Genomic DNA, 26,060 nt, shown 5'->3' with positions numbered 1-26,060 from the left:
CTTAAAATATATTCAACCCAACACAATCCTGGCTTTAGCATGTGAATCATATAAAATAGTCTTTTGTAAAAAGAACCTGTTTTGAAAAAGAAAACAAAACAAAGTTACAGCTCACTTTTCCTGGTTTTCCATAATCCTCAAGAAAAAAAACAAACAAACAAAACAAAACTAAAAAAAAAAAAAAAGAACTCATCCCCTTGGTAATCAGGAATTGGCTGACCACATACCACCCATCCACAGCCCCTGCTAGCCAACTTCACAATGGTCACGTCATCTATGTGCAGCTTCAATACCCTCGAAATTAGTTGGAACACAACAGAACAAAGATTTAAGATAGCAGACATATAGAAACATGTCAACAGCAGGGCATTTTCCTTTGCCATGGGTGTGTCGGTCTGGTTAACTCCAGGAAGGTTTTCCTTGGGAATCAGGCAATGTAACCATTTGTCTTTCCAAATGTGGGCACTGGTGCAAGGTTTTCATAGATTGTCATTGCAGTTGTGTTCTGATAGATGAGGTCTACCTTTGAGTCCTTCTGGGATCGGATAATATCCAAAACACACTGATTGAGGAAAATGTACTGGTCCTGATGGAATAAGGAAAGAGACAATTAAATAAGCATGGACCCCAGAGTCGAACACACAAAGCCAAGTTTCTGACAGATCCCGACCCTGACCCCATCCCCAGCCAGCCAGCAGTAAATACTCTTTCCCTGGAAATCCTCCAGGTGATATTTCGTTTCCACTTGAACCCAACCTACGGCATAAGATGTCATAAGGCAGTAATGTTCTGGGGAAGAGCCCCTCCAAGAGCTCATAACGAAATAGTAACCTAGTCAAAGGCTCAGCTTTCTGAACCAGAGAGAGTATTCACCACCTTCTCGCCCCAAGGAGAGAAAAAAGGGAGCATTTAGAGGGGGGGAAATGCTAACCCACATTCAAACAATAAAAAGTCTGACAAATTTATTTGGCTAATGAAGATCATGCAGGGTAAGAAGTGAATTGCAATTCTCAAGAGTGGGAGTGAATTGCACAGAGTTGGGAGACTTGGTATGACGCTGTAGAGTAAGCAAGTAACCACACTTACAATAAGTAAGGTCAGTTTTAACCACAAGGTCAGCTGTTCAAACCCACCAGCTGCTTCTCGGAAACCCTATACAGGGCGCTATAAGTCAGAAGTGACTTGATGGCACTTCACAACAACAACGGCAAATCAGGATCTGCAGATAGCTACAAAAAGGAAAAAGAAAGCCTCCCCGGATGCCTGAGAATCTGCCACCATCATGAATGACAGAGTAAATTGATGACCACCCAATGACTTCAGCAAAAACAAATGGTCATTAATGTCCTTCACGCAGAGACGGCAACAGCACCTAAGACAGAAAATCAGGAAAAACTTGCCAAAGTGTATAAGACAAAACCAGATGTCATCTTTGTGTTTGGATTCAGAACCCATTTTGATGGTAGCAAGGCTTGGATTACATATGTCTTGGATTATGTAAAGAAAAATGAACTCAAACAGACTTGCAAGACACGGTCTGTATGAGGAGAAAACAAGCCTCAAGAAAACAGCTCATAGAATGCAAAAACAGAATGAAGAAAAGGCAGGGGGACTGCAGAGGTCAATGTTGGTGCTGGAAAAAAGGAGGAATAGAGATTCTGCTGTGACTTGATCTACGATGACTGTGGATTTTTCACCAGAAGATTAATAAACCCTAGAATCTTTTGTATAAATAAAAAAAAAAAAAAAGGAGGAAAAAGGAACACATGCCAACCCAGGAATATATCCCTGATACTGCAAGAGAGAAAAATCACAGGGCCCAGTTATATAACAAAATAGGGTCCGATTTTGCAAATACTCTGTATGTATTGGTGTGTGTGTGTTTCTACAAACAGACACAAAGAGTCCTATGAGGATATATGGTGAACTGTACACATGAGTTCTTTCTCGGGAGTGGGACAGTGGAAGAAAAAGGGAAAAATACATACTCTATGGAGTCCTACATTGCTAAATTTCTTTCATATGAACAAGTTGTTGTTGTTGTTAGGTGCCATCGAGTTGGTACCGACTCACAGCGACCCTATGCACACCAGAACAAAGCACTGCCCAGTCCTGGGCCAGCATATGAACAAGTATTACTTTCAGAGCTAAAAAAGGGAGGAGACAGAATCTGTAGGCAACTATGTGTATTGAAAGTGCCATGGGCTGCCCATAGAACCAACAGATCTGTGCTGGAAGAAGTGCAGCCAGAGTGCTCCTTGGAGGCCAGGATGGCTAAACTTCGTCTCTCATACTTCGGACATATTGTCAGGAGAAACCAGCTGCTGGCGAAGGATATCATGCTATGCAGAGTCACTATGAGTCAGTATAACTTGATGGCACCTAACAACAACAATAAATGTGATTTTTGTGTGGCTCAAAAGATAATCAAAACCTGAGAAGCACTCTCACAAAGCCCATTGCCATCAAGTTGATTCCAAGTCATGTCGCCCCTGGAGGACTGAGTAGAACTGTCCCCGAGGGTTTCTAAGGCTGTAAATCGCTACAGAAGCAGACTACCACAGCGTTCCCCCGCAGAACAGCTGGTGGGTTCAAACTGCCAAACTTATGGTTCGCAGTCAAGCTTTAAGCACTGCATCACTAGGACTCCTTGGAGAAACACTACTCTCTATAATTAGAAGAAGAAACAAACCCACTCCTCTAATGCCAGAGGTGTTGGTCTTCCCACCATAACCCTGCGCCCACCCCAAACCCCACAATGTACTCACATCTCTAGAGGGTTCTCTGCTAGACTCAGACTCAGAAACACCACACATACTCATAGAGTTCTCTAATGGAAATGTTTTATTCTGTTCTCATCCTCATCAATGTGCATTCACCCCTACAGCTTTGTGGAAGGCTACCTCCCAACATATTCTGTAAAAAGCATGCTCAAAAACAGTGTTCATCAGGGACGTTTCCGGAAAGGCCAAGTCCAATGGCTTTACACAGATGACTGTGTGGATAGTAAGCATGCATTTTCTCAAATGGTTCTGTACTTATGAAGATTCACCTTAGACCCTTTAGGCTGGTTGCGGATACACTGCTGTATTTGTGTTGGTCAATGGTTGGTCAATCTGTTTCATTCACTTATTTTCAGGATGGTCAGATCTTAGAAACAAAGAGTTGTTGTTGTTAAGTACTGTTGAGTCAGTTCTGACTCATAGAGACCCTATACAAGGTTTCCAAGGAGCGGCTGGTGAGTTTGAACCACCAACCTTGTGGTTCAAACTGACCTTGTGGTCCAGTGCATTACCCCACAGTGCCACACCAGGACTCCAGAAAAAAAGAGGAGAAATGCCAATTTCATAAGTTTAAACTGGGAAATCAAAATTCAGAGACTTGATAAAATTATTTGGTGAGCCAGTGGCAGCAAATTAAAGACCCGGGGTCTTGGTTTGTTGCTTCATTACTGAGGTTACTATGCCTCTGGATGCAGTTGGGGTTGTTGGCTGCAGTTAAATCAGCCCCCACTGATGGCAACCCTACATACAATGGAATGAAACACAGCCTGGTCCTGTGCCATCCACCATCCCCATGACTGGTTGTGGATCGGACAGCAACAATCCACAGGGTTTTCACTAGCTGATGTTCAGAAGCCGATCACCAGACCTTTCTTTCTACTCTGTCTTTGTCTAAAAGCTTTGCTGAAATCTGTTCGGCATCATAGCTACATAACAAGCCTTCACATGAGGTGCACTGGCCCCCATGTTTCCCATACTGACAACAAGAATTTGACCGCTGAGCCAGTAGTGTCTCAATGTATAAAATAATTCAATCCCAAGTCAATTCAAGGTCTAGAAAGGAAATCTAGTATTATCTCATAATCAAGAGTCAGAAAGTTCTAGAAGATGAAATATTTTAACATAAGGGTGACACACAGTGCAACCTCTTGAACATGGGTGGGACTGCTGGACACAGGTCTCAGCCTCACCTCTGTTTGCACCATTAAAGGCCTGTGCATCCGAAGGTCATACACAATCCCGTACACATCCACAGGGTTCTCATTCTCCATCTGGTAGATAAGACGGTCAATGGCAATGAAAGTGCCTGTCCTTCCGACCCCAGCACTGAAAGACAGAGGAAGCCAGCAGGTCACAGCAGGCTGCATGGATCACAAACCTCCCAGCTTTCCCCAGTGCAGCTCCACTTCTCCCTTCCTAAACCAAGGACAACAGGTGGTGGGTCCCTCTCCAATGAAAAACTCCATGAAGGCCACGTGTAAGGCATCCTGATCTCCTCCCCTCACACTACACTGCAAGATCTTTGAGGACAATGCTCATTTGCTTAATTGGAAAGACTCACCTCAGCTCCTGAGAAGCACTGACTTGGGACTGGTACCCATAGGTCAAACTATCATTGTGTCAAATGCCACAAAGATGACATTTCCCTAGAGCCTCTTGATCCTCAGTTCCAGTCAAGATAGCCTCTCCTTCCTTCTGTCCTAAATGGATTCCTTCTGCTTTAAAGCTAACTCCTGATTGTTCTCCAGCAGGAGTTGGCTACAGAGTAAATACTTTTTGCCTTTTTAGACCATATAGTCTCTGTCTTAACTACTCGACTCTGCCATTGTAACAAGAAATCAATAATAGATTATGTGTAAGTAAGTGAATGGGTTCCAATAAAATGATGTTCAAAATCAAGTACCTGGCCTATAGGCCCTCTCTCCAGAATCTCAGGGTGTAGAGAGCAAGTCCATGGTCCCTTATCCATGCTGTTGCTGCTCACTGATGGTAGGTCAGCCCCGTGCGTATGGCAACCCCGTGCACAATGAAATGGGATGCAGTAGCATCTCCATAATCGGTTGCAGACTGAACCATTGTGATACGTAGGGTTCTCATTGCCTGGTTTTTGGAAGTAGGTCACCAGGATTTTCTTCCTAATCTATCTTAGCCTAGAATCTCTGTTGAAACCTGTTTGGTTTCATAGCAACATGGAAGCCGCCACTGACGGATAGGGTTGTGGTGCCTTGGCCTGGTATTAAACCTAGATCTCTCACATGGAAGGGGTAATTCTACCACCGAAGCAACACAACCCCCGCCGCCTTCCTTTATTGCTACTTTTCTTGAATTATAAGTGCCTACTGAGTTCCCTCCCTCATTTTCCTTGCTCTTCTAAAGTATTCAGAAATACATACATGTTCAAAAGCCCAAGCACCCTCCTCTCCAACCTCCTCACACACAGAATGTCATCTGCATACACACCTGCAATGCACCAGAATGGGTGACTCAGGAGCACTCTGCTTCATGTAGTCACGAACTAGGTGCCGGAAGTTGATGAGCAGGTCTGTGGTGTCAGGAACGCCGTGGTCTGGCCAGGAGGTAAAATGGAACTGTCGCAGAGGATGGCTCTCACTGGTCTGAACCTAGAAGCCAAGGACAGGGGTAGGGGTGCAATTCAGAGAGGAGGCTGCCAACACATCAAAGACACGCGATGTGCACAGGAGAGATGAGAGTCAGCTAAGCAACTCAACACCAGCATACAGCTGGCAGTGCCATGCCCATCTAAAGGAACTACCTGCCTCTGTAGTCCAGCCCCTCATAAAAAGCACAAGAAGGGCTCAGACTTGATTTCCTAGACTACCTACACAACTCACCCGCACTTGTTTTAGCAACTTTTAGGAAGAAGGGGGGGGGGGTCATATTCACATGCCCAGAAATTCACTTAATGTTACTGTTATCATAAATTCCCTTCAAAGCAAATGGCCACTCCTCATGCCACATTTGCCACCAATAAGCCGAAAGTCCTTGGTATGCAGTGGAGATGGCATGAGCACCACGGTTTTAAGGTGGTGCTTATTCAGGAAGAACTTAGGAAATTCCCCTCAAGAAAGTACAGCTAAGGGCCTGTCTTGAGGTGTAGGTGGTTGTTGTTAAGTGCCATTAAGTCAGTTTCGACTCAGGGTTTCTGAGAAGCAGCTGGTGGGTTTGAACCGTTGACCTTGCTGTTAGCAATCCAGTGCCACATCAGAAAGGCAGGTGTAGGAAGGTATGCATTATTTCATTCTGTGCAGAAAACAGAAATCTTCTTCCATTGCATAAAGAATGTATCACCCCAAAATTATATCAGAGATTTAAGGTCCCTGGTGGTACTGTAGGATAAGCACTGGGCTGCTAAGCACAAGGTGAGTGGTTCAAAGTCACCAGTGGCTCCATGGGAGAAAGGTGAAGGCATCTGCTCCTTTTGGGGTCAGGATAAGTCAGAAGTGATTTGATGGCAGTGGGTTTGGGGCTTTGGGTAGTGCAGATGGTGTAGCAGTTCAAACCACTCAGCAGCACCGTGGAATAAAGTCCAGGTGAACAGACTCATAAAGCCTACAGAATACAGTTCTACTCCGTAACACATGGGGTTGCCAGGACTCAGAACTGACCCAACAGCAACCGACAACGTACGCGATTTATCCATATTTGGCCTCTTACTTACATTTTTGACTGTGAAATCTCGGATGGTCCATTCTGGAAGAACAATTTCTGATGTCATCATCACAGTTGTGTCCCCATAGTCCTGAGACTGCTTGGAGGGCCAGTACTCCTCACATTTGGTCTAAAACAAAATTACAGCTTCACTCAAAGACACAGATGGCACCATTTACCAGACAAGCAAACTTCACAGGACAGACCGAATCCTGAACAGCGGCTGAATCCGTTCGTTAGCTTGTTTCTGCGTGGCCCTTAAAACTGTTCTTGGTTTTCATTTATGTTGTGTTTTGTTTTGTTTCTAGTTCTTTTTTTAACTAATAGATTTTTCATTTAAACATTCCAGATTTCTAGCTTCTCTGGTAAAAGAAGAAGATCTGACAACACTGGGCTGGCATTTTTGCATGGATGCCAATTTACATTCAGAGTAGAGCAGCTGCCCCTTCACCTGTGACCCAGCCCCACTTGGTCTCTTAGCAGCCACTCCACAACTGTTAGCGGATTGGTCCATGACTCCCAGCAACAAGAAGATGTAAGAACATTCCCACCCTTTTCAGACACACACTCACTACAATCATTACCTGCACAAACACCAATAAAGGCAATCAAACTGCATGTTGGGGAACTTTGATTTTGGTAAAGTTGGTGCACAGGTATGAATAGAAATAAAGAACGTTGCAGTTCTGTGATAGTATCTTAACCCTCATTTGGCAAATGACCTTTAAAGTTTTTTTGTTTGTTTGTTTTAAACAAAGAGACCACACAACATCCAGAAATGTGTTCTCTATTACAGCAGTTCTCAAACCGGACTCAATGACCTGACTTCCCTGGACAGACTTGTTTTGTTTTTAAAATCAATGCCTGACTTTGGCCCATGAATCTGTATATATAAATGGTCCCCATGTCTGGACCACTCTTCCCAGAAAGGACTCATAGTGGCTTGGGCACACACTGGCTGATTCGCAGCTCAGCTCAGATTCCTATAGTCTGGATTTTTGTTCTACCTTACAGGCAAGTTCGTAAACTCTCTGAATCTCAGTTTCCCCATCTATAAAATGGGAACTTCAAGGTTGTTGAGGGGAAGAGCTAGTATATGTAGAGTTGTTGTTTTAAGTGCCTTCAAGTCGGTTCCAACTCATAGCAACCCTGTGATAGGGCTTCCTAGGTACAGCTGGTAAATTTTAACCGCTGTCTTTGCAGTTCAAAGCGACCTTGCGGTCCACTGCATTAACCCACAGCGCCAGACCAGGACTCCATATGTATTGTACGAAATATATAAAAGCCCTCCAGAATAGATGCCAGTTCCCTTCTCCTTTCATCCAGCATCAGTTGCAGCCACTGAGATTCTGAAAGTGGCCCATTTAAATTCATCATGTTTTCCATTCATTCCACCACATCACTGTAATTTAGCAGATATTTATGAGCATCTTCCATGTGCTAAACTCTTAGTTCAACAGCACCATAAAGTGGCTTTGCATTCATAAAGCAACGGCCTTTTATTTCTATACAGCTGCACAAAGGAAGTGCAGAACCTAACACTTTCTGTTCACAGGCAACATGGAGAGAGGAACCATCTCTTACTATTCTTTGTTATCTTTCCCTCATTCTTACATAGCATCCCTAGCACAGGAACATACTTAGTGTTCAATAAACATCTGCTCAATTAAGGCGAAATAAAGAGCATTACAGGAAATGAGGCCTGATAGGTTCTCACTGTCACTTATGACAGTGCTGTTCCAAGTACGGACCCCAGACCGACACCAACAGCATTGTCTGGGATTGTCATCAACGCTATTCTTAGGCTCCACGCCAAACACTCTGAATTAGAGGCTCAGAGGGGAAACCACCCTCCAAGTGATTCTGGTACATATTAAAGATATGAAAGAATCACTAGGTTCTGGCTTCAGGTTTCAGGAAGGGCCTCCTATCCTGTACCTCCCATGAAAAAAAAGTCACTAAGCAATGTTGGGCCCCATTCCTCTGGCCCAGAATTCTTGAAGGTATCATGTGATTTCAAATTTTCTTCCACCCATTTATGGAAACACGGAACTTGATTACCAGAAGGGGATTCCAGGCCTTCACAGAGGCAGAAAAGTTGGCTGAGACTGATCCGGGAATAAGTCTAAGACTTTGTTTCAGAAAGGGCCCACTGCTGAAAACTCAAGTTTGAAAATCACCAAGTTGGCTGAATCTCTCCTGTCACAGACTAAGCAGCTGGTGCCTTAGACAAAAGATGGGCTTGGGTATGCTCACACAGCTGATAGATTGGGGCAGAGCTGAATCATGAACAGCACTTTCTTGCTCCAAACGTGAGAATTTTCCCACTATGCTAACCCAATTCTTGGTAGTTAATCAATCCAACTGCAACATTTAAATGAGTGTTACTTGTCTACAAGGAAAGGCAATAACAAAACAGCTTTGCTTTGGATTTAGTTTGTTTTTTTAACTGCTTTATGGGAGCTCTGGTAGCGTAGTGGTTACGAATCGGGCTGCGAACCTTAAGGTCAGCGGTTCGAAACTACCAGCCGCTCTGCGGGAGAAAGATGAGGCTTTCTACTCCTGTAAAGATTTATACCCTCGGAAACCCTGTACAGGGTCGCTATGGGTCAGAACCGACTCGACAGCACTTAACAACAACAACAACAACAATGGGAGATAGAGAAAATAAGTTTCTATGAATAGAGGTGGAAAAGTTTCAGAGAGTTCTTTGTAGGGTTTTAGTTTTATTTTTATTTTATTTGCTTTTATATATATATATATAAGTACTTTAAGGTACTTACCCTTCCTTGTTCAACACATTTGGTTAACATAACAATGGCATAGACATTTTTCTCCCAAACCATACGCCAAAAATCTTTCAGAGTGTTGGGTAAAGGTCCTTGCGTGGCAATAAACTCTTTCTTGGAATGGTAACCCTGAAAACAGAAAGCAATACATATTAACCCAAAAAATAAAACGGAGCTCTAAGGACTCACGAGGACAAACAAGTCCTTTGGGGGCACCGCCCCACTTACAGGCATGTAGTTTGCATTAATGTAATCATCAGTTGAATGGATCTGGACCGAAAGCTTGACTCGAGAAATATCATCTGTAATGTAAGAAACAAAAGCTCATTAGAAGCAAACAGTGTGGAAAAGTTGCACCCAAGAGAGAGGAAAAGCGAAATATGAAAGAAAAAAATCACATCTTAAAGATGCACTGCTTTATGTTTCACAGCTACAAGCTCATGCTCCATTTCTACTGTTAGAGACGTGATGGTTACTACAGGGAAGAACAAGGAGAGTGCGTGGAGACAGAAACTTACAGGGCAAGACGTTGTTATAGCGATTCTTCCCTCGATTTTCAGCCAGTTCTGCTGCATATTTAGGCTGACTGATTCCAACAAGTTTCAGGTCCTGAAAACAAAGGAGTCATTCATTTAGTCGTGGCATAGGAGACCACCACAGAACAAGTGAAATGCTGCAGTTAGGAGAAAATTGGCTTTATAGGGTATTCCAGTCATTTGACCTAACATTTATTTTGATGTTTCTGTCCTACCAAACTAAGTATTAGCTTGTTGTGTAGTGCATGGGCTCATAAACATCTCAGAGCTGCTATCCAAGGCAGAGTCGGTCTTCATTCTCTGGGAATAACAGGGGAAGAAGGAGGGTCGGGAATTGCTGGAGGAAATGCAATGTGTATCTGAGTGCCTCCAGGAACAACTGCCTCCTTTGCCATGAGCCCAGATGAACTGGATGGTGCCCACTTACCATCGCTCAACATTTAGCTCAAGGAGTCTAGAGAAGGATCATGACTGGGGGGGAGGGGGGGTATAGAATTGAATTTAAAATTTTCATAGAGTCTAGAATTTCTGGAGCTGTTAAAGATGACAACTCCCCCTTAAACTATTATCCTGAGGAAATCTCTTTGAACCAAAACAATCCCCTTGAAGTCATCTTTGAACCAAATAATAGTCTGTTCTAATTACAAAGGAATATTTGCACTAATCATGATACTCAGAAAGAATTATCTATATGTGTTCAAATTGACAACAATAACTCAAAAGGAGAAATGAGAAGCTGGTGGGGGTGGTGAGTCTGGGTTGACGGCGGTGCAGTAGTTTGGACAGGTTGTTGAGAAAGTTGGGACAGCTTGAGGAATTAAACCACTGTCACTGAATTACACATGTAGAAAATGAAGCGGTGTATGTTTTGCGTATACATATTTTCACTCATAAATAAACTACTTTAAAAAAAGGACAATATTTCCCTTCAAGAAGCCTACAATCTGGGACCTGAACGGGCAGGGAGATGACAGAGAGAAATAACTAATGTTACTACAAGAGAAAGGAGCTCCGGTTGTGTGGTGGTTACGAATTGGGCTGCTAACCACAAGGTTAGCCCCAAAGTTTGAAACTACCAGCTGTTCCGCAGGAGAAAGATGAGGCTTTCTGCTCCCATAAGTATTTACAGCCTCGGAAACCCTGTGCAAGGTCGCTATGAGTTGGAACTGACTCCACGGCACACCACCACCACTTACAAGAGAGGTTTAAACAAATTCTGAATATTGGTAGCAAGCCACATGTCAGATATGAAACAAGGCTTTCATTTCTGTGAGGACACAGAAATGAAATCCTCTAACAGGACCAGAGAGAAGGGCATGGAAGAGGTAGTGTTTGAGGTCTGTTCTGAATGGTGCGCCGCACCCCACCACCCCACCCCAACCCTCCGCCGCAAAAGATATACCCATGGCTTAACTCCCAGAACTTTGGTTGGAAAAGTGTCTTTGTAGATATAATTAAGATCTTGATACATGATCCTATCTGGGTGGATCCTAAATCCACTGCCAGGTGTTCTTTAAAGAAACACGCAGGACAGTCACAGAGATAAGACGAGACAGCCATATGAAGCGAACAATCAAGGAATGCTAGAAACTAGCACACGCTGCGAGAGGCAAAGAAGGATTCTTTCCTAGCGCCTTCCCAGAGAACAAGTTCCTGCCAACACTTTCATTTCCGGCCTTCTGACCTCCAGAACTATGAAAGAAGCTTCTGCTGTTTTAAGGCACCAGATATGTAGTAATGTGTCACAGAAGCCGTAGAAAACTAACACAAGTGGTACGTGTTGCCTGTCGTTGTTGTGCGCTGTTGAGTCAGTTCTGATTCATAGAGACTGTATAGGGTTTCCAAGGAGCAGCTGGTGAGCTTCGACTCCCGACCCTGAGGTTCAAACCGACTTTGCAGTCCAGCACATTAACCCACAGCACCACACCAGGACTCCAGCAGTGGTAAGGAGAATATTAATAAAGAGAAAGATGTCACTGCAGAGACACTACATGAAGGATGAGTGTTTATACACAGTTGATTCTGAGCGGGGCTATTCTTGTACTGGCCAGGGGGAGAGCTTGTGATGGAAAGATTGGCAGAAACAGGCCATGGAGCACCTCCCACAGGGATTCATGAAATACATGGGTTAACACCAACCCCACAGACAGTCAGAACCACACAGCCAACCCCGGTTTATTTCCAGCTCTTATAGCTTCCTAATTATTTGACTTCATAGTACCCATCACATGAATTCCCCGTTTCTATACTCTCTGGAGGAGTCCTGGTGTGGCGCGGTGGGTTAATGTGCCAGACTACAAAGCCGTTTGAACTGCAAGGTCGGCGGTTCAAGCTCACCAGCTGCTTGCTCCTCGGAAACCCTATACAGGGTCAGTATGGGTCAGAACTGACTTGATGGCATTTGACAACATACTCTCTGGATAACCTTCAGATACCAGAAAGATTAAGCCCACACTCCACTAGAAGTCGATTTCCTAGGTAGCACAACTGCTTAGGTGTTCTGCTTAGGTACCAGGAAGAGTGATGATTCACACTCACTCAGAGGCCCCTTGGAAGACCAGTCTGGTGATCGGCTTCTGAAAGGTCACGACCCTGAGAGCCCTATGGAGCACTTCTACTCTGGTCTGTGAGTCAGAACCGACTCAACAAGCACACAGTCACAGTGACCCTAGTGGAACTGCTCCCAGGGAGACATGCAAGTGTCTGTCCCCCCTCCACCAGGCCTCTTATCCCCTACTCAGAACTTCAACAGTAAAACCAAAATGGGAGATTTTCCAACTCTCAAGGAAACCATACGATAAAACAACTAAGAGCATATTAGTGATAGCCACTTACTTCATATTCTTCAGCAAAGCCACAGTTGGAGTCAGCTTGCTGTTTCTTAAAGTAGGCCTCAAAATTCTCCACTTTGATTAACTTGGATCTACAAAAACAAAATCATTTGTGAGAATTTTTTGGCAGTCAATAAGGTTCACATCAAAATAGAAAAATACAAGTTGCAAAAACATATATAAGTTTTACTCACTTTTTAGGTCTTTATCATAGAAGGAAAAAGAAAACAAACCATTAGAAAGATCGACTCATTCATGACTCTGGAGACAATAGTAAACATCTTCCCAAAAGAACAAAACCCAGAGTATAATTTGGGGGTAGGGCAACAAACGTCAGTGTAATTTTGTATTCTTTACAAAACACTGATATGAATGAGATTTGATTTCTAGATGGAGATATATAACTAACAGATTTTATGTTAAGTAAGTCCCTTGATATATCCCTCTAGATCTTGATAACTCTTTTATTAACAATTAAAACCCCATCACAAAATATGCATTTGTCAGTAGGAAATGGCAAGGAAAATAGCTTCCAGAAACTAACAAAATATTAATTCCTTGCAGGATAACAGAGCAACAGCTTCCAGATATTACGGTTAAATGTGTCAATCAAGACAAACGTCAGCAAGTTCCATCAACACTTCTCCAGTCACTACCCAGATTGGGGGATTCAATATCTCAAAACAGAGCTCTCCTAGAGACTTACTTAATTTGAGAAAAGGAAACTTCATTGTTCTTTGCATCTTTCCTGTAGAAAAGAAAAAGGTCCATCAGATTAAAAAAGGTGACTTTAGTGCTTTCATCCCTTCACAAACATTATATATATATATGAACATTTGTTTCTGCTCTAAATTACTTATTACGTTACTTCCACCCTCATCATTGTTATTTCCTTTCTTCTGTAGGCTTAGGCTTAGCTTATTCTTCTCTTTCTAGTTCAAGTTGTCAAGTTAGGCTAATGAGTTGAAGTCTTTCTTCTTTTTTCACATAGTCATTTATTGCTATGAGTTTCCCTCAGAGTACCGCCTTCACTGCAACCTGTAAGTTTGGGTATTGCTCTGTCTTCATTTTCATTTGACTCTAGGAAAGGTGTGATTTCTCTTTTGAGTTCTTCCGTGACCCACTGGCAGTTTAATAGTGTGCTGTTTAATTTCTATATGTAATGGCAATAGAGACTCCTTATACTATTGCTTGGGGAACACAGTGGCTCTGTAGGATCAACACTGCACTGTGAACCACAAGGTTAGTTAGTAGTTCAAGCCCACAGTCACTCCAAGAGAGGAAGATGAAGCTTTCTGCTCCTGCAAAGATTTACAGCATCAGAAACTCTATACACAGTCTCTAGGAATCAAAACCAACTTGATGGCACTTAACAACAACCACAACATACTTTGCTTAGAGCCCCGGTGTGGCAATGCAAGATAAGCACAGGGGTGCTAACCACAACATCAATGGGTCAAACCCACCAGTCACTCCTTGGAAACCCTATACAGGGTCACTGTGAGTTGGAACTGACTCAACAGTTGTTAACAACAACATACTACTGCTTACACTTTGGGGAATGTTTAAAATCTTAAATAATAATTTTTCAAAAAGCTTCCTGAAACAGTAGGGTATTATTGTTAACATAAGAGTTTCTGGGGGGATGGAAACATTTAATTCCAATGACTGCTAATCAAAAGGTTGGTGGCTTACACCCAACCAGTGATGTCTCGAAAGAAAGACTTGGGGAGTACAGTTCTACTCTGACACACATGGGGTCACCATGAGTAGGAAGGAACTCAGCAGCATGGGTTGTTTTTGTAAATTATTATTTTATTATTATTATTCTATGTAAGTAGTCTTCAATCACCTCTTCTTTCTCCAGAAGATGAAGCCTCCCACAGCGACAATAACCAAGGCACCAAAGATACAGCCAAACACTGCTCCACAGATGACACCTGAGAAAAGTCCAAACAGGAAGTACTTCACGAGGTATTCACACAGGAAGCTCAAACAACCAGCCCAGGATCCCAGGAACCATGGACCACAGGCCGCACAAACAACCGGCCCAAGATTCTACGGACCATAGACCACAGAGAGCTCGAACAACCAGCCCAGGATTTCACGGAACATGGACCACAGGCAGCTCGAACGACCAGCCCAGGATTCTATGCACCAGAATTCACAGGTGTGTCTGGAACACAGGCACACAAGTGACCATATGGAAATAAAAAGAGTGAATCATTTTTTAAGATTAGCAATCAACAGGCATCCAGAAATTAATAGTATTAGCAAAGAGGGTTCAGTCAGTGGCCTCAGGGGAGGCAGCAAGTCACATGTCAGCTTCTAAGGGGGAGAGTCTGGCACACCAATCATCCTGACCCAACACTTTCTGTAGACACAATGTCAACAAAAACCCACTAAACCGCATAGGCCACTGCCATTTTTCCTCTACCTGGATCCTGAGGCAAGGAAACCACCTCTGAATAGTTACTGAAGGTCACGTAGCTCTGAGTTCCATCTATGAGTCCGTGGTTTTGAGGGTTAAAGGTAATGTTGGTGAAACCAGCCACACTAGCCCTAGAGGAGACAGACAGACAAAAGAGGCAGCTGAGACATACCCAATGCCCCAGCCCACATAGAGCTTCAGGCTCACTACACTCAGCCCCCGAAAGAGCAAGAACCAAAGTCATTACCGATAGGAGCCAAGAGGTTCCAACTTTCCGTTGAAATAGCCACACGTGGTTGATTCATTCCCAACATCAATTTCATATTTCACCACTTCAGGCAAGCCCTGAGAATGTCTCTTCTCATCTGTTTTTATGAGGTATGTCACATACGTATCCGAAGCCCCGTTTTTGAAATCTTCATAATTATATTTCAAGACATCGACTGATGGGTGCTCAGCTAAGAGAGGCACAGAAAAATAAAATTACAAGGAAGCGATGGCAGACAGTGATTTAAAGTCCTATGTGTCGTAAGATGCATTATCAGATACTTATAAAGAATTATCCTGACACTGTGGGATAAGAATAATAACAACCGTCTCTTAAAAAAAATTTTTTTAACTCGGAAGATGATGGCAGTGATTGAAGCCCCAACACATATGACAATAACATGGACACTGGGGACTAATACTAGAGACCACCTCTCAAAGTGTGCTCTCTGCCTGGCACATCCTCACCATAATCTCATCACAGAAACCTGCTATGGTGTTTTGTCACCGTCAAGCCAATTCCCACTCATGGCGACCTCGTGTGTGTACAGTTAACTGCTCTGTGAAAAAACAGGCTTTTCACGGCTGTGACCTTTCAGGAGGTGATTGCCAGCTCTGTTTTCTGAGGCACCTCAGGGTGAGTTCGAATCATCAACATTTCTGCTAGGTTTATTCTCCCCATTTCATAGATGAGGAAATGAAGGCATAGGAATCTCATTCAGCAAAATGTCTGAGCAGCAAAATGGCCAAGAGATAGAAACAGACCCAAAATAAGAAGACAGGAAGAGAGAGATCTTAGCAGTGCTGTTTGAAGTTGTCATGACCCCTGCCAATTCCTCATCTGCCAGGGTCCCCACATCTGTCAGCAGATGTGGTCTCATCCTTGATGAAGACTAGATGGCATGGGAGGCACTGCCCTCATTCTCATTTCTTTTAGATAACCTCTCAAAACAATAAAATGTGACACTTTAGGCCTTGGTCTTGTGAGGGGCACCCCCATGCAGCTGTCAAAGATGTCAAACAACGTAATGGGACCATTAACAAAAGGCCGCCTTTGATCTACTTCTTCTCTCAGGGAGGATCTTTGTACGTCACACCAATAAATGCAAACCTTCTACTGCTACTTCCTTTCAAGAGAAAGTCATCCCCTCTGGGGATAAGAGAGAGAGAGGCTGGTGAAGGTTAATATTCTGTCACCTAAAAGAGCCTGTGTTGTCAAAGAGTAAGGTTTTGGTAAGTAAAGCTGGATTGTTCTTCATGGGCTGCCTGTGGCTGCTTTGTTGGCTTCTAAAATAAAGGCTGGCAGTTTGAACCCAGCCGGCAGTACTGCGGGAGAAAGGCCTGGCAAACTCCTTCCAAAGGTCACAGTTAGGATGACCCTTTAGAGTGCATTTCTACTCTGCACACACGAGGTCACCATGAATCGGAACTGACTCGACAGCCCTCGGTATGCCTGCTTTCATGTGACAATACAGAGTTGAAGAACTGCAACATAGCATTTGTTCTACAAAGCTGAAAATACTTGCTCTTCTAGACTTTTACACTAAAAGACTGCCGAACCAGAACTCTCCAGGTCTGAGGTCAAAATGTGGGCTATAGGGTAAAAGAGAGCCAAGTATTTGTATCATCAATGTGCCTCGGTGGGCACAGAAATGGCAGCTGGTCATCAGCAACACTGACTGGCTACCCTGTGTGACCCTCCTTTACCTTTCCCAGTGGTGAGGATGACAGCGTAGCCTTTGATGGGCCCGTGGCTGGCTTCAAACCCACTGAACTTGACCTTTACTGAATTGTGACTGACCAGCGTGATGTTAGGGGATCCATCTGGAGGAGGGGGGTCTGAAACAAAGCAGAACAAAACATGGTCACCTGACAGTAAAAAGCAAGATTACTCAGGAGGGAATCTGCTCCCATGCTCTCCTTCAAATCACCCGTCTTCTGTTTGTGATGTGCTGGGCTCGTGCACAGCAAATCCAGAAGCAAAGTGGGGGCCAGGGAGGAGCCCAATCGGGGAAAAGAGATGGTGGATCCTCTGGGAGCCTGCCCAAGTCACAACCACATCCTCGGGGTGGGCTCCTGGCTGCCTTCTTTGTGCAAGGTAACTTCCTGTTAGCCTCTCCAGAGGAGCCCTGGTATGCAATGGCTTAAGCAATGGTGGGTTTGAACCCACCATTCTCTCCATGGGCAGGTGAGGTGGTCTGCTCCTGTTAAGACTGACAGCCTCAGAAATCCTATGGGATAGTCCCACACTGTCCCACGGCTCACTAGGAGTCACAATCAACTTGACAGCATTGGGTTTGGTTTAGGTTTGAGTTAGTCCCACCAGACCCAAGATGGGCCAGGAGAAGGAGAGAGACTGAAAGCAGGAGAAGGAGAGAGACTGTGTGGTGGGGAGCTGTGAGCAGATGCCTGCCCATCACATGGACTTCACACCGGAGAAGAGAAGCTGATGGCACAGCTGCCCAAGGCAGCAAAGACCAGAGAAGGAGAGAGCACACAGGTTCCTGGGGCCCGGCCGCACTCCGGCTGTGCTGTTGTGAGCTGCCGTGAAGCCAGCCCCAATTCATGGCCACTCCATGCACAATGAAATCAATTCAATGAAACACTGCCTAGTCCCAAATCATCCTACAACGAACTGATTATGGGATGGAGCCTTGTGATCCACTCACTGATTTTCGGAAGCAGACTGCCTACTCTAAAAGTACCTCTAAAACCTGCTCAGAGCCTCCACTGACATCCCAGTAAGTGACTGTACATGAGGTACACTGGCCGAGAATCAAACTCTGCTCTCGTGCATGAAGTCCCCATTTTGCTGGAGCTGGATTAAAATGCCACCAAGAGAAACCCGACCAGCCCTCTTCCCAGAGCCAGAAAAGTTCCCAGTGGAGCACTCAGTGGATGCCTTTGTGATTGGTGCGACCCTTCTTCTTTTCCAAGCTATCTTTCAATTCCATTTTCCCATGAATTTCAAAGACTTCAAAATCAAAAAAATCCCACTACTGGCAAAATCCATGGGCTTTCTGAGGCTGTAAATCTTTACAGAAGCAGACTGCCACAGCTGTCTCCTACAGAGTAGCTGGGGGCTTCTAACTGCTACCACCCCCTGCTCAGCTTCAGAAACAAGTCCCTGCTTGTGGTTCAATGTTGTATATAGTCACATGTTGAAATGACAATATTGAGTTCACTGACGCGTTATTCACATTAATCTCAGCTCTTTCTTTCCTTCCTTCCTTCTTTCTTTCTTCCTTTCTTTTTTTTTTAATGAATGTCTCCTAATTCTATGCAGCTCGCATTACTCAAGGAACTGCCCAGAGTGGCCACTTAGGGGCACTGTCCTCAAGTCTAACTGCAAGCAGCCTTAACTGAGGTTTCCTTACATGGGCTCCCAAATTTTCCATCAGCTATTGGACTTCTGAGCAGTGCATATGGTTAATGCATTTGGCTACTGCCCAACAGCTTGGTGGCTTCCAGAAAAAATCGGAATCTAGATCAAACATCTTATCATATTAAAAAATTAATACCATATTTTAAAGTGCAATTTTATAAGTAATGCTGTTACCTGTAAAAGGGGAAAGAAAAAGTCTCCAGACTCCATTCAAGTCCTTGGAGATACAGTGTCACTAGAAGACAATCACCGCCTTGGAGCAATACATACGGGAATGTTTACAAATAAAATGCTATAATGACTGGGATTGGTTTCAAAGTGCTTCAGTAAGGAGAGAAAAAGGAGGAAAAGATACAAATGAAATGTGACTGGCCCACTGCTGTTACTCGTTCTACTGGGCGTTGGTGGACAGTGGGTTTCATTACACGATCCTCCATTTTTGCATATGTTTGAACATTTCTCTAAACATGTTCTTTTAACATTTTTTAGCATATACTTAAAAGAATATGTGGCAAAGAATCAGTCTGCAAAGTCAAGGATCCTTCTGAAATATAAAAATTACTTTCTTCTTACTCTGCTTTTTCAGACTCCTATGGAGCAAGTTGCCATTCTGTGCCAATAAAAACAAATATTCCTATCAATATTGTGGGCTACTGCGGCAGACTGCAAAGTTGTTTCAACTGTAAGGTCGGTACTTCAACCAACCTTGGTTGAACTATGGGTCGGAATCGACTCGATGGCACTTAACAACAATATATTAACTAAATAAAGATAATAAATAGCTGGGGGAATATTGTTGTTAAGTGACGTCGAGTCAGTTCCAACCCATAGCCACCTGTATAGGGTTTCCAAGCAGCAGTTGGTGAGCCTGAAACACCGACCTTGCAGTTCAAAACGACTTTGCAGTCCAGAACATTAACCCACAGCCTCACACCAGGACTCTGGAGGCAGATTAAAGAAAGGAAAAACAAACTGATTTCAAGGCCACATTTGTCATCATCACGCTGGGGTACCCACAATGCCATGTGACTGCTCTTCTGGTCTGGTGCCTACCTGTGATGCCAGTGGTGCAGATGTTCTGGGCAGGGGATGAACTATTTCCACAGGACAAGGTGGTCATGATGATGTTGTACGAGGTAGAAAAATTCAAATACATGACCTCTTTCCTGTAAATGGTGGTGTTCTCCAAAGTGCAGCTCTCCAGGTCCAACTCGTGCTCCCAGGCTCCATTGCTGACCTCCAGCTTGAAGCCAGCATTGGTGCCGGGAGGACAGGCATAGGTGAGAAGCAAGGTGGGTTTTTTGGGGACCATCTCACAGTGGAAGCCCACCGGTGCAGCATCTACACAGCAAGCACAACACAGTGTGAGCTTCTGGAATATTTGCTTTTACAAACACCGAAACAGGGGAGCGGAGGACTCCCAGCTCATTAGTGATGAGGAGGCAGGTATGCGGCATGGGGAAGGAGGAGGCAGAGGCTGACCCTGAATCGAGTAACACATAGCTGTGTGGCCTTGGGTCAAGGAGTTCCTTTGGTGGTGCAACAGGTTAAGCACTCAACTACCAGCAGAAAGATTGGTGCTGTGAACCCACCCGAAGGCGCCTTGGAAGACAGGTCGGATGATCTGCTTCCAGAAAGCCATCGCCTTGAGACCCCTAAGGAGCACAGCTCTACTCTGCACACCTGGGGGGCCATGAATCGGAACCAACTGGATAGCACCCACCACCACCTAGCAGTTCTGAGCCCACACAGCAGGCTATTTGAGGATGAAATGAAATAACGATGTCAGTCAAGCAGGATGCTGGACCCCTGAGCAGAAGCACGGTCATTCTGTGAGTGCTACCCACTCCTTCACCTGCATCATCTCATTCCAGGCCTGTCAACCATCCTGCTTTACCTGGTATGGTTAATACTGTCTCATTCTGCAAATCAGTGGAAGCTTAGGGTGTGGATTCACTTCTTAATTCTGTGGTAACAAATGACCACTTTATCCCGTTGTTTAACAATGACTTTTACACTGATACACTATAAACTTCAAGGCCCAACATTATGCATACCCCTACCCATTACCGCTCTGTCTCAGTTCCTACCCTTCATCCTCTTTCTCTGGTGGTTCCACTCCCGCCACCATGACCTCGCGCTCTTCCTCCAACGCAGCAGTCCTGCTCCAGCGTCAGGACCTTTGCACTGACTATTCCCTCAGTCTGGTATGTTCTATGCCCTGATGTCGGCATGGTCTTTGCCCAAAAGTCACCTTGTTTATTGAAGCCTTCACTGAGTGCCCTGGAGAAACATTTCATTTCCCTTTTACTGCTTTCCTCCCCTCTCCTTACCACTAATCATCATGCAATAAATTGCTTATCTCTCTTGTTTACTATCTGTCCTTCCCACAAGAATCAGTTTCCAGAAGTTGGAGACTTGTCCATTTCATTTTAAGATGTAGTAAGTGCTCAATTAAATATTTGTTGAATGAATAAATGAAGAGATCAACAGAGTCTCAGGGAGCTCAATGCCAATGACTACAGGATACACAAGGTCAACAGAATAGAACAGAAGGAGGCCAAAAGCATCTAGGGTTCCTCACCTGTACAGAATGACTCAGAGCTGGATGTCCCCTTAGTGACATTCCCAACCTGTGAGAAGATCGTCACTGTGTAAGATGAGCCAGGTATCAACTCAGTAACTGTCATACTGGTGATCCCAACATCCGTGATAACTTCCATTGGGCTGCTGGCATTCCCATCAATATGGAGAGAGTACGTGTACGTAGCAGAGGCGTTATCAAAGTTCTGCCAGCTAAAAGTTGCCGCTGTGGTGTTGGTACTTATTTCAATGTTGGACACATTGCTGGGCTCTTTATTTCAGAAAAAGAAGAAGTGAGAATTAGCTTGGCTTCCAAGGCTGTTTTATTTACTGCATCCAAAAACAGCCTGGCTCCTTTGGAGAAAGAATGAACAAAACTATTATTTCATAGAAGGAAAGGCTCCCAACAAGACATTCAGAAAACACTTGTAGAGATGACAGCTTAGAAGAATTGGAAGTTTTTCAGGTTTCTTTTAAGAGTAATGGAGATTAACTCAAAAGTTATTTTCAACATATAATTTCCTGTTTTTTGTTTTTTTATTGGATTATCAAATAAGAAAAATACATTGAAAAGGTATTATGAACAGCTAGCTCATCTATACAGTAAATTTATGTCAGACGTTGGAAAAACACCCACATGCCTGTCAGCATGTCATACATACTGTGGTGGTTTTTGTGGGGAAGCTATGCCCCTAGTGTTTCAAATACCATCAGGGTCACCCATGGTGGTTTCGGCGGATCGTCTAGATTAAGAACAAACTAGGAAGAAGGAATAGGCGGTCCACTTCTGAGGGATTAGGCCCCTGAAAACCAGATGAGGAGCAGTGAAATGGTGGCAGCAGATGAGCACCTCAAGCTGGAAAGCACTCAAAATCCAACTAAGAAAGCCCTGCCTCCACAAAGAAGAGCTGACTGAGGAACATGGCAGGATCTTCATTTGCTGATGAGGCATGGTATAAAATGAGAAGAAACAGTTGTAAACATCCATTAATAATCAGAATGTAGAACATACGAAGTATCAATCTAGGAAAACTGGAAGTTATCAAAAATTAAACGGAACACATGAAGATCAATATTCTAGACAATTCATGAGCTGAAATAGACCGGTATTGGTCATTTTGAATCAGAGAATCATATCATTTACTATGCCGGAAATGATAAGCTGAAAAGAAATGGTGTCACAGTCATCATCAAAAAGAACATTTCATGATCTGTCTTGACGTACAATACTGTCTGCGATAGGCTAATAACTTTACTCTAACAAGGAAGACCAGTTATTACAACTATTATTCAAATTTACACACCAACCACTAAAGCCAGAGAAGAAACTGAAGAATTTTACCCACTTACTCAGTAGGAAACTGATTAAACATGTGATGCATTGATTACTGGTGACTGAAATGTGATTATTGGTGATTGAAATGTGAAAGTTGGAAACAAAGAGGAAGAATCAGTACTTGGAAAGTATAACCTTGTTGATAGAAATAAGATTGGAGATTGCATACCAGAAGTTTGTAAGACCAACAACTTATTCGTTGCCAATAAATATCATTTTCAACAACATAGACAGTGACTATACATGTGGAACTCACCAGATGGAATGTACAAGAATCAAACTGACCATATCTGTGGAACGAGATTATGGAGAAGTTCAATATCATCAGCCAAAACAAGGCCAGGAGCCAACTATGAAACAGACCATCAACTGCTCATATGCAAGTTCGGGCTAAAGCTCCAGATAATTAAAACAAGTCCACAAAAGCCAAAGTATGACCTTGTGTACATCCCACCTGAACTTAGAGACCACCTCAAGAACAGATGTGACGCATTAAGGCCAGAGGAGTTGTGGGATAATACAAGACCATCATATATGAAAAAAGCAAAAGGAAAGGTCACTAAAAAGACAGGAAAAAAAAAAAAAAAAGATCAAAATGATTCTTGAACCTAGAATAGCTAAAGCAACTAGAAGAAATGATGGAACAGAAAATTTCAAAGGGAAGAACACATTCAGCATTTCTCAAGCTGAAAGAATGAAGGAAAATCTGAAACTACAACCTGAAATGTTTAAGGATTCTATGGGCAAAATATTGAACAAGACAGGAAGCATCATAAGATAGAAGGAGTACACTGAGTTAACATTCAACTATTTCAGGAGGTAGCATCTGTTCAAGAACTGATGGTATTGAAGGAAAATATCCAACAAGCTACACTGAAGGCATTCACAAAACACAAGTCTCTAGGAATTGAGCTCTGGTAGCGTCGTGGTTAAGTATCAGGTTGCTAACCTCAGGGTCAGCAGTTCGAAATTACCAGCTGTTCTGCAGGAGAAAGATGAGGCTTTAAACCCTGTACAGGGTCAATATGAGTTGGAACTGACTCCACGGCACATAACCACCAACCATCACCAGGATTTAATGGAATATCAATGAAATGTTTCAACAAACTGAAAGCACTCACTCACCTATGCAAAGAAATATGAAAGAGAGCTAACTACATGACCAAAGTGTTGGAATGGATCCTATTTGTGCCCATTACAAATAAAGATGAACCAAAGGAATGTGGAAATAATTGAACAATAGTATTACTATCACACATAAATAAAAATTTGCTGAATATTTAAATAATGACTGCAACAGTATATTAACAAGGAGCTGCCAGAAATTCAAGGTCAATTCAGAAGAGGACAAGCAATAAGAGATACCATTGCTAACGTACAATGGAGGTTGGCTAAAAGTTGAATGCTATTGATTATACAAAGGCATCTGACTGTGTGGATCATGACAAGCTACGGATGGAAATTCCAGAACATTTAATTGTGCTCAAGAGGAACCTGAAAATAGATCAAGAAGCAGTCCAAGGGGATACCATGTGGTTTAAAAGCAGGAAAGGTATGTCAGAGTTGTATCCTTTCACCAAATTTATTCAGTCTATATGCTGAGCAAATAATCCAAGAAGCTGGACTACCTGAAGAACGGAGCACTGGGATTAGAGGTAATATCATCACAAACCTGCTATACGCAGAGGACACAATCGTGTTTGCTGAAAGCGAAGAGAATTTGAAGCATTTACTGAAGACCAAAGAACATAGCCTTCACTGTGCATTATAAATCAATGTAAAAGAAACAAAAATTCTCAATAAATCACATTATGGTAAATAGAGAAAAGATTGATGCTACCAATTTTATTTGAATCCATAATTAACACTCTAAGAAGCCAGAAGCAAGAAATCAAATGATGTATTATATTGAGCAAATCTGCTCATTAAAGTGTTAAAGAGCAAAGATGTCACTCTGAGGACTAAAGTGTGCCCGACCCAACTCATGCTTCACATGCATGTGAAAGGTGGACAAAACTAAGGAGGAACAAAGAAGAAATGATGAATTATGGTGATGGAGAAGAATATCGACAGTACCATGGGCTGCCAGAAGAACAAACAAATCTGTGTTGGAAGAAGTACAGCTAGCATGCTCCTTAGAAACATGGATGACAAGACTTCATCTCTCATACTTTGGACACATTAAAAAGAGGGACCAGTCTCTGGAGAAGGACATCATATCACGCTTGGTAAAGTGGAGAGTTGGCAAAAAAGAGGAAGACCCTAACAAGATGGACTGACCGACCCAGGGGCTCAAACTTAGTAATGACTATGACCATAGCAAAGAACCAGGCAGTGTTTTGTTCTGTTGTGTATGGGGTCACTATGAGTCAGAGATGACTCAACAGCACCCAACAACACTGGGAAAATACTTCCATCACAGTTACATGCTAAGTCCCTCACCCTGGAATTATGTTCAATGCCAGCAGAGTAAGATGACTCTCTTCTAGTCTGTATCCCAAGGAATTAATGGAAGACTTACAGCTTCTAAAGACGATGCCAAGTTCACAGCCAGCCGTTCTAGAGCAGTGCTCCATGAATGCTTTCCAATTAAGCCATTTCAAATTCAACCTGGACCCCAGAAATGGAATCAATCCTTATCTGAACATTTAACCAACAGTTGACCCTTGAACAACACAAGCTTGACAGCACGGGTCCACTTACATATGGATTTATTTTTTTAACCACCCCGGGATGCTATTCATCCCCACATGAGCCATCACGTATCCAGTAAATTGCATATCACAGGAAAAAGTCATCTTTTGTGGTTCTTGTGTATTTTCCTGGTGTTCAGTGCAATACCGTTTTTTCAACCGCATAGGGAGTCAGCGCCCCTAACCTGTGTTATTCAAGGGTCAACTGAACTTACTTCCTGCCCGCCAAGTGAAAATCAGAGAGAGCACGCCCTTGGAATGGTGACCCAAGAGACTTACGTGTGTATTCTACAGTGGAGCTGGAGATCCCGCGGACACCACCCACTTCCGGAGTGATTGTGATGTTGTATAGGGTGCCCGGCATGAGACCGCTCAGATTGATCTTTTTCTGGTAGCTGACCGTTTCGTTGGAGCTGACTTCAGCCTGTATATTTAAATGGTAGAGGTATCTGGAAGCACTGTCTGTACTCTGCCACTCCAACTGCATTTCAGTTGTGGTAACACGCACCACGTGGATGTCAAACACTGCACTGAAATCTGGGCCAAGGAAAGGAGCAAAAGGAAATCGATTAATAGGCGTCACAAAGTCCACCTTATTTCAAAGTGGATATCGCTGGCTGGCGGCCTACAGGTGACTTTGTTTGCTTGTTTTCTTTTTGCTTCTCTGTATTAATGGAGCCCTCTGGTAGCGTAGTGGTTACGAATCGGGCTGCGAACCTTAAGGTCAGCGGTTCGAAACTACCAGCCGCTCCGCGGG

The 26,060-nt window shown here is 43.4% G+C and overlaps 1 protein-coding gene across 1 annotated transcript in view; it reads right to left on the bottom strand.

The window, feature by feature from the left end:
* Positions 1-427: 427 nt before the first annotated feature.
* The window catches only part of PTPRJ (protein tyrosine phosphatase, receptor type, J), a 198,864-nt gene continuing 173,231 nt past the window's right edge, over positions 428-26,060 (bottom strand). The window contains exons 5-21 of the mRNA XM_006865134.1: positions 25,583-25,840; positions 21,276-21,545; positions 19,745-20,032; positions 17,014-17,145; positions 15,287-15,497; positions 15,046-15,170; positions 14,461-14,548; positions 13,315-13,356; positions 12,803-12,811; positions 12,613-12,700; positions 9,760-9,850; positions 9,470-9,543; positions 9,236-9,370; positions 6,463-6,582; positions 5,244-5,404; positions 3,974-4,109; positions 428-586 (exon numbers count right to left, since the gene is read on the bottom strand). Of these exons, the coding sequence (XP_006865196.1) occupies positions 428-586; positions 3,974-4,109; positions 5,244-5,404; positions 6,463-6,582; positions 9,236-9,370; positions 9,470-9,543; positions 9,760-9,850; positions 12,613-12,700; positions 12,803-12,811; positions 13,315-13,356; positions 14,461-14,548; positions 15,046-15,170; positions 15,287-15,497; positions 17,014-17,145; positions 19,745-20,032; positions 21,276-21,545; positions 25,583-25,840 (2,387 nt within the window). The remainder of the gene's footprint in view (positions 587-3,973; positions 4,110-5,243; positions 5,405-6,462; positions 6,583-9,235; positions 9,371-9,469; positions 9,544-9,759; positions 9,851-12,612; positions 12,701-12,802; positions 12,812-13,314; positions 13,357-14,460; positions 14,549-15,045; positions 15,171-15,286; positions 15,498-17,013; positions 17,146-19,744; positions 20,033-21,275; positions 21,546-25,582; positions 25,841-26,060) is intronic.

This window comes from Chrysochloris asiatica, unplaced genomic scaffold (assembly GCF_000296735.1).
Source record: "Chrysochloris asiatica unplaced genomic scaffold, ChrAsi1.0 scaffold00075, whole genome shotgun sequence".
Classification (NCBI taxonomy): Eukaryota; Metazoa; Chordata; class Mammalia; order Afrosoricida; family Chrysochloridae; genus Chrysochloris; species Chrysochloris asiatica.
The sequence above is the reverse complement of the archived record's forward strand: the minus strand, read 5'-3'. Positions and strand labels throughout refer to the sequence as shown.